The sequence below is a fragment of the Maylandia zebra genome, linkage group LG18, assembly GCF_041146795.1.
Source record: "Maylandia zebra isolate NMK-2024a linkage group LG18, Mzebra_GT3a, whole genome shotgun sequence".
Classification (NCBI taxonomy): Eukaryota; Metazoa; Chordata; class Actinopteri; order Cichliformes; family Cichlidae; genus Maylandia; species Maylandia zebra.
This window is the reverse complement of record NC_135184.1, coordinates 27,257,721-27,265,771: the sequence shown is the minus strand read 5'-3', so window position 1 is coordinate 27,265,771 and position 8,051 is coordinate 27,257,721. Positions and strand designations below refer to the sequence as shown.

The 8,051-nt window shown below is 41.2% G+C and overlaps 1 protein-coding gene across 1 annotated transcript; it reads left to right on the top strand.

The window, feature by feature from the left end:
* The first annotated feature begins 2,046 nt into the window (after nucleotides 1–2,046).
* Nucleotides 2,047–7,044, top strand: gorasp2 (golgi reassembly stacking protein 2). Its single transcript, XM_004567213.3, has 10 exons — nucleotides 2,047–2,239; nucleotides 2,965–3,045; nucleotides 3,154–3,357; nucleotides 3,434–3,520; nucleotides 3,613–3,743; nucleotides 4,049–4,181; nucleotides 4,447–4,573; nucleotides 4,685–4,792; nucleotides 5,162–5,284; nucleotides 5,682–7,044. Exons 1-10 carry the CDS (start codon nucleotides 2,177–2,179, stop codon nucleotides 5,954–5,956), a joined length of 1,332 nt encoding a protein of 443 aa, XP_004567270.1. The 5' UTR covers nucleotides 2,047–2,176; the 3' UTR covers nucleotides 5,957–7,044.
* The last annotated feature ends 1,007 nt before the right edge of the window (nucleotides 7,045–8,051 follow it).

Here is an 8,051-nt window from a genome sequence, read left to right as displayed (position 1 = left end):
GTAAGGCAATAATGTAAGCTAAAGTCAATAAAGCACTCCTCCTTCCAAAGCAAAAGCACTGCCCTCTGCCCTGTAAAGGCTGGGAAATAAAAAGCTTCATTATACACTGCAATTCAAAGCAGCTCAGTGTAACAATAGAAAAGTAGCTTCAGGGGTAAAGACTGACCTCACGTTTTAGCCCATGTATTCATGTTAATGCAGAAATGCAAAACTACATTGGAAGTAAATTCATGATGTAATTAAAATGTGTTTATTAACAGTTTTGCACGATAACATAAACCAAAAGAAGCCACACATGCATGAATATGTAAACCTGCATATAAAGTGAAATAACCAATGAGCAAAACAACAACAATATAACATAAAAAGATTATTACAGCACGGTGCATCACCACTGTATTTATCCACAGAGTGTCACTGCATGCGCAAAGTAAGAATTAAAAGAAGTCTTGATGTAATTTAGAGGAGGCTCCCAGTTTATATGAAATTTACTAGCAGAGCCATTTAGAAAACATCTAGCTCTGTTCTAATTATGACCTTTTTTTTTTTTGAGTGCATGTCAGATTTATTGTGTATGAGACAGAGGAGCCTTGCAATAAGATTACATGTCTTTCTATAAGAGAGAAACAGGGAATAACCTTCTTCACATGGGCGGGGAGCATGAAGCTATTTACAGCTCTACCAAAAATGGCGATTGAGGGTGATGGGAGGAAATGTTATGGCCAAGCTTGTGGCATGCATACAGCCTCCTTTGATCTTAAGTGGGCTGAACAAGGAAAAAAAAACCTGTCTGCCACTGTAAAGACGTTTAACTACATATTTAGTCATATTTAATATTAAAAAGTGCAATTTCAACAGTGCATCTCAGTTTTTCTGCACGATGAAGAAATGCTGTAAATGAAAGAAATCTGTCAGCACAAATCAATAAATGAGTAAAATTGCAGAAAAAATTCTGTGAGCTCATTGCCCAGGTGAGTAATTCACATTCATTCACAAAAAACGGAAACAGGAACTTCTCTGTGTTTTAAACATCTTTATTCACCTATTGATTAATTACTTTGGTGCAGTATGAATGGCGGTGGAGGAGGTCTTAATCAGTAACATCCATTGGATTGGATGACTGCCCCCCCCCCGGGCGCTATGTTTGACACCCATGGTGTACAGAACCATGAGTGGACTGAATGATGGACGTGTGAAGAACATGTGAATGATTAGAGCTGAGGATTGTTTACATCTGTGTTTGAAGATATTCTAGTCAAGTTTGCTCTCAAGAAGCAGCAACTGTGTATTAATTCAAATTGTGTAAGTACACATCTTGGGGATATGGAAGATTAGTGACAGAGCTAATATGAACCATAATTAAGAACTTTACAAAGTATTACAAAATGTGCCTTGATAGATATAGGAACAAACAGCAAAACTCAGTCTATTTTATTTAAATATTTATTATGTGTGAGCAGGCTATACACAAATAAGATGAACTTATTTTAAATAATTCTAAATGAATCAGTGGTGTGAGTTTCTTGGTCGATTGCTTTTTTTTCTGTTTTCTGTTTGTTTGTGGGGGGGGGGTTAAGATAATGAATTTCGCAGCTTTCACTGAACCAGTTTGCACACAAAGATTTTTACAGGTACATTTTAATGATTTTTGTAGGTTAGGTGTAGTGAACTAGCAGAGCATGAACGCTGCCTGCATTTGATAAGAGACTTGTAACAGAGATAGATTATAGGAAGAAGTTTTAAATGAGGACCGGTTTCTTAACCTAGTCACACAACTTCATACAAAGGCAACTAAGAGTGTTGAATAAATCTAAATGTATGTAATTTGATTAAAATAAAATAAAATAAAATAAAATTGTAAGATTAAAAAGGCAAGATATATGTGACAGTCATTTTGCAGTTTTATCTTTCTTTTAAATGTGAACGAATATTCGTTTAGGATTTTATGTGCTGCTGTCTGTCACTATAGAGGCTTGTTAATATTAATTAGCTATTACCGACAGGAATTTCAAAGTTTTGAAAAGGCGTTGTTTCCTGCCACGTAATGACGCATGCGCATCAGTTCGCTTGTCGTTTGGCGACGTGTACCCGGTGAGTGGAAGTACTAAGGACTCTTAACTCGCTGGGTAACAAGCGGCCTTAAACCAAACTAAAAAGGCCTTAAAAGAGCAAAAGTATGGGTGGTTCGCAGAGTGTGGAGATACCGGGAGGAGGCTCCGAGGGATACCACGTCCTCCGGGTGAGTTTGTAGCTTCTATAGCCTGCTCTTAGCTCTTAGCTTAGCCTCCGGTCTGAGGCGAAGAATTCCCGGTTGTATGTGTTGACTTGAGGCCGGGGATGACTGCCGGGGCCTCCAGTCCAGCAAACCACCACGTCTGGGAAATGTGTAGTTTAAAGCTGTGTCAACCCAACACGCATCTTTAATCACGGTGTCTGTGTATGCCTGCTGCTCAGCTAGTTAAATATGCTTGCTGAAAGCAAAGAAACCGTAGGGCTAGTTGATGCTACGTCGCTAATTTGAATGACAGCTGCCAAGCTAGTTTTAGTAATAGACCCGTTATCAGACACTTATCTTGTGCACAGGGCTTTTTACCCTGTTTACATATGCTTAGCCTTTGATTAATCGACCAGTGAGCTAAAATGAGCGTTTAGTATTTGTCGTCCAGTAGTGGTAACAGTGATATCAAAATAGCAAACACAGAGGCTAGACTTGATAGCATGAGTGTAGGATGAGTAGGATTGACCCCCATCCTGATTATGGTTTTCACACAGTGGTATTTGTATACAGGGTAACTCAGATCAAAGGCTGATTTGACGTCTTTGTATCCTAGAAGTTGCTCATTTGTAAGCCAGTTGAGTCATGACTAGTTTGCATGTTGATCAGCGCGATTTATTTGGAGGAAACTTGAATTTCAATAAAGCATCACAGCCTAGCAGCTGAGGATATCCCTCATTTTCATACAGGTTCAAGAGAATTCGCCTGGGCACCGGGCAGGGCTGGAGCCTTTCTTTGACTTCATCGTCTCCATCAACAACACCAGACTGGTGAGAAAATGCAGCACTTGCAGCTGGCAGGATGAAATAAGAGCCTTATGGAAGGCTACAGTTCACCGTTGCCCCTTTCTCTACTTATGTTTGTTTCATTTTCTGCAGAACAAGGACAACGACACGTTAAAGGACTTGTTGAAAGCCCATGTCGAGAAACCAGTGAAGATGCTAGTTTACTCCTCAAAGACTCTGGAGCTGCGGGAGGCCACGGTGACCCCCAGCAACCTGTGGGGGGGTCAGGGCTTGCTCGGTGTCTCCATTCGCTTCTGCAGCTTTGAGGGAGCCAATGAGAACGTGTGGCATGTCCTGGTAGGTAGCCACAAAGGTTGTGTGTTGCATCATCTCCGTCTGTGTGATACAGCAGTAATTTTTCTATGTCTAATAGGAAGTGGAGCCTAATTCCCCAGCAGCCCTTGCTGGCTTGCGGCCACACACTGACTATATAATTGGAGCCGATACTGTTATGAATGAGGTTGGTTACCCATACTTATCTTGGTTCTTGCTGCTTTCACTCAATGTTACTAGTTCCTGAAGATTTACCTTCTTGTCCTCCTGTTTCTGCAGTCCGAGGACCTCTTTTCTCTAATAGAGAGCCACGAGGGGAAGGGCCTGAAACTGTATGTGTACAACACAGACACTGACAACTGCAGAGAGGTTGTTATTACACCTAACACTGCCTGGGGAGGAGAGGGCAGGTAATACACAGACTCCTGTTGGAATTTGTGTATTTTCAAAATAAGCGTCCTATTTATTTGCATCTGACATGATTAAAAATGGAAATGCATAAATATTATCAGCCAAGTAAGGTCAGCTATTTTTATTAATGATGATGTCCTTGAACAAATGAGCCAAAATGAGAATAAATAAAAAGGCCGATTTAAATCTCTTTTTAAAACATGAGCATAAAGGTGGTAAATTAAAGGTCTCAGACCAGGTGGATGTCAAATGATTTTCACTGGGGAACACTTTATATTCTCAGTGTTCTTTTCCCCTTCTCTAGCCTTGGCTGTGGGATCGGCTATGGATACCTCCACAGGATTCCCACCCGGCCGTTTGAGGAGGGGAAGAAGATCAGTTTCCCTGGAACTTCTTCCAGTGAGCCTGTCAGTCCACTGAAAGACGGATTTACTGAGGTCAGAATGTACACATTTATTTAAAAAAACAGGGCAGTTTAAAGCTGCTTAAGTATGACTCTGTTGAAACTTTTTGTACCTGTGTCTTGGAGTTTGTGGGGCTATAAATCGATACCCACTATCAATCGCTTAAATTACTTGGTCTATGTGCAGGTACGGCATTGGAAGGGTTTGAGTGTTTGTTTTCATTTAGCATGCACACAGCCTGTTGGAGAGAACAGTTATGTTTTTCAATAGATTCAATGAAAATGTCTACCTTCTGCAGGTGCAACTTTCAGCAGTCACCCCTTCTCCTGCTGCACCTGCAGTTCCCTCTGGCCTTGAAGGGTCACTGTCTGCCCTGTCAATCAGCTCCTCAGCCCCACCCACCATGCCCAGCGAGCTGCAGACAGGTATGTCTGCACTTTCACTCACAGACGTTTGTTAAATCCACCAGTTTTAAGTTTGATACACGGCAGGAATATTCTCATCTAATGTTTAATGTCTCTCTTCTTCCAATTCAGGTTTGCCTACAGTCCCTCTTCTGCCCACCTCCACTAACCCCTCACTCACCCCTCTGCCTCCGCTGAATCCTGCCACTGCCGGCTTGAACCCAGCCACCACGCTACCAGGTGATTTCAGCAAGGTTCACACCCTTCCTCAATAAAGACACAAGTCTTTGTGTACACATTACACACATTCAGTGAACATATTCATGTTGACGTTTCCCACACTCAGAATGACTTTCCTTTACAAAGCCTCATCAACTACCCCCTGCCCTTTCTTCTCCCCTGAGCCTTCTTTTTTTTGCTCACATCAGTGGCAATGGTGCTTTGTTATTTCTTTTGTTTTTTTAGTTGTGATTTGTGCCTAGTTTTACCTTTTAGAGTGGTTTACTGCATTAAAGCTGCACGCATTCTGAAGAGCAGTGTACATAAGACTGAGGAAGTCTAAGAACATGAATGATTATGGTGGTTGTGTGGATGTGTTTGCATTTCTAGGTCTGATACCCCTCCCAGGTAGCTTAACAGCGCTCCCTAACCTTCCCAACCTGCCAGTCCTAGATCTCAGTGGTGTGTCACTAGCAGGCGGCAGCACCTTACAGCCACCAGCAGGGATGACAGGTGGGTAATGAAGACTTTACTCCAGTCTTTGCTTTTAAGCTTATGGAATAAAGGATCAGTTTAGTTTTTGAAAATGAAATATTATTTAATTACTACCAAACCAGGGAAGAAGTCTTGTGGGTAAACTGCTTCAAGTCTGTTCAGTGAGCAAAACGCACTGTTGCATTTAGGCAGCTGAGTGTGATCAGGAGATGGTTTGTAGTCAGATCGTGATGGTAAAAACATGTTCATGCCAGCGTGTGTTGTGACCCTTTATTTCTCCAAATCTCTACAGAGCAGCTAAAAAGAAGGTGAAGTGAAAATGTTCTGTGTTTGAAAAGTTAACTTGAGTTTAAAAAAAAAAAAAACTAACATGAAGGAGGCACCTCAGTTATCCTCTCTTATCTGTCTTCAACAGTCCCATCTCTGGCTCCACTCCCACCCCTGAACCTTTCAAACCTGGCCACGTTGCCTCCTCTGCCCACCATGCTGCCCTCCCAGCTGCCTCCTGTCCTCTCTCAGGGTTTGACTCCCATGTTGCCAACTTCCACTGCCGCCCCTCCAGCTTCAGTTACTGTCACAGCAGCACACATGATTAATCCAGCCACCGAAGCCACAGCCCCCACAGAGGCAGGATCCACGAGCACCACGGAATCTCCAGCACCTACGGAAACAACACTAACGTCGTCATAACGTGGGAAATATGACTCCACTTCCCGTCAAACTTAAACACACCTGGTTTGGCTTATCCTTCCATCTGTCATTCTCCGTGTTTTCTATTTATTTGGCTAAGAGTGAACAGACGCATCAGTTCAGACACAGAGGTCAGCATGCTCACGGGCAAGGAAGCTTGTGTGGATGCAGAGAACGGAAAGCGCCTGTAGACTGGTCTGACTGCTGTGTCTGTATTCCCTGATGGCCATAACGCAGAGGAACTGTTAGCACTGCAGCTTGCCTAAGCTACTGCTTGCGGAAGATGAAGTCTACTCATTCATTTGTAGTTTACTTTTCACTTCTGCAGTTAGACAAGGCAAAGACCTCTGAGATTTCCGCCTTTCTTGTATGGAAAACCTCTCTGTTTAAGTTTTATATAACAATTTATGTTAATGGATCTGGATGATAAACACAGTTTATTGAATTGCCAACATAATAAAGATAAAAACCGGGATTACAGCTGGAAGTAAGATGTTAAATGAATTAGTCCAGTCCAGAATGGAACTCACCATACTGGAAGAAATCAGACCATAAACCCAAGAAAAGAAATGTTTGTGCTGCTGAATAAACAAGTAAACAAATCCTGAGTGTGATCAACCAACAATTTCCTGTATCTTTTTTTTCTTATTAGTTAATAGAACCACCAGTCAGTAGATTAATTTGAGTCATATGTATTCATTTTTTGTTGCTGTATGTCTCCACCCAATGAATGAATCTGCATTATTTTGCACCACCTTTGTGTTTTAAAATTTATTCCCCTTGTGTGTCTCCTTGTATATCCAAAATCTGTACTTCATACCATCTCAACAACACCGAGAACAGTGAGAGCCCGAAGGCCGTGCCAGAGGATACAGAGGTTTACAGAAACACGAGCTACTGAGTAGAGTGTGCACTTGCTGCTGGATACATTAAACTTGTGAGAGGTTTTTAATGCAGAGCATATCTCCTGGCATGGTCTGAGTGGAGTGGCAGAGCTGCAGTATGGCCACAAGGTGTCACTGTAACAGAACTTTCTGAGAATATCTGCAGTATGTACAGGGCACGCAATAAAGCCAAATTAATTTTAACAGCTGCCTTTGTGTGTCAATTTATGTTGTGCAATGTTTGTTGCTACTAGTGAAAGCTACTTTGCACTTTCAATGTCCCAGATAGACAAAAACAACATGATGAAGATGGCCAAAAAGAAAATACAAGAACAAACAAGGTATTATGGAAAACTGGTGCAGCAGGGCTTGTGTATGGGAAGCTAGAAGATTCAATATTCTGCATCTAAGCAGCATTTCAGAAACCCACAGAATAAATATTTGGGGAACAAAAGAAATTTACATCTGCCTAATAATTCAGTTGTAAAGCAAACATATACGAGGTGCTAAAGATTGCAGTCACCAGAAAACATGTCTTTCAAAATTTGATACACTTTTTCATAATTTTTAGACAACACCACATCGAAACAGTTTTCACATCATACACACAACCTGGAAAAAAACAAACAAAAAAAACACTACTTCTAGTTCATCACACACCTCATCAGAAAATAAAAAATGTGAAGTCTGCTCAGCCTTGTGTGGTCGTGTCACAGTGATCAAACAGTCTTTTTCATATTTCAAAAATGTGAAACATCTGTATACAGTAAACATTAAAGATTCTCCTATTAACACTGTACTCTTTAATAGCAGAAAACGTTATGGTGACCGCTGGGAATCTGATGTGATTGGGTTGTACTTTTTATCCCACTTTTCTCATTTTCATTTGAAAAACAAGACAAAAGCACGGTCCTTCCAGAAGCAAGTCTTACCACTCAGCAACTGTTCTGAAACACCTCTGGACAGTTATGTTGAAGCATGACTTAAATTAGCTTTAATTCAGTTATGGAGACATAAAAACAGAACATTTTTAACAGAGCTCATCGGCAGACCAACATCATCAGGCTATACCAGCTGTTTGCTGATCTATCTGTATCGCCCTTTATAAGCATTTAAAAGTGAAAAGATAAAAAGAAAGGTGTTGATGTTGCACAGTTTGTTCAGTGCAACTGGTATCAGTGTTAAAACTGTACAAGTTGGGCTCTAGTATT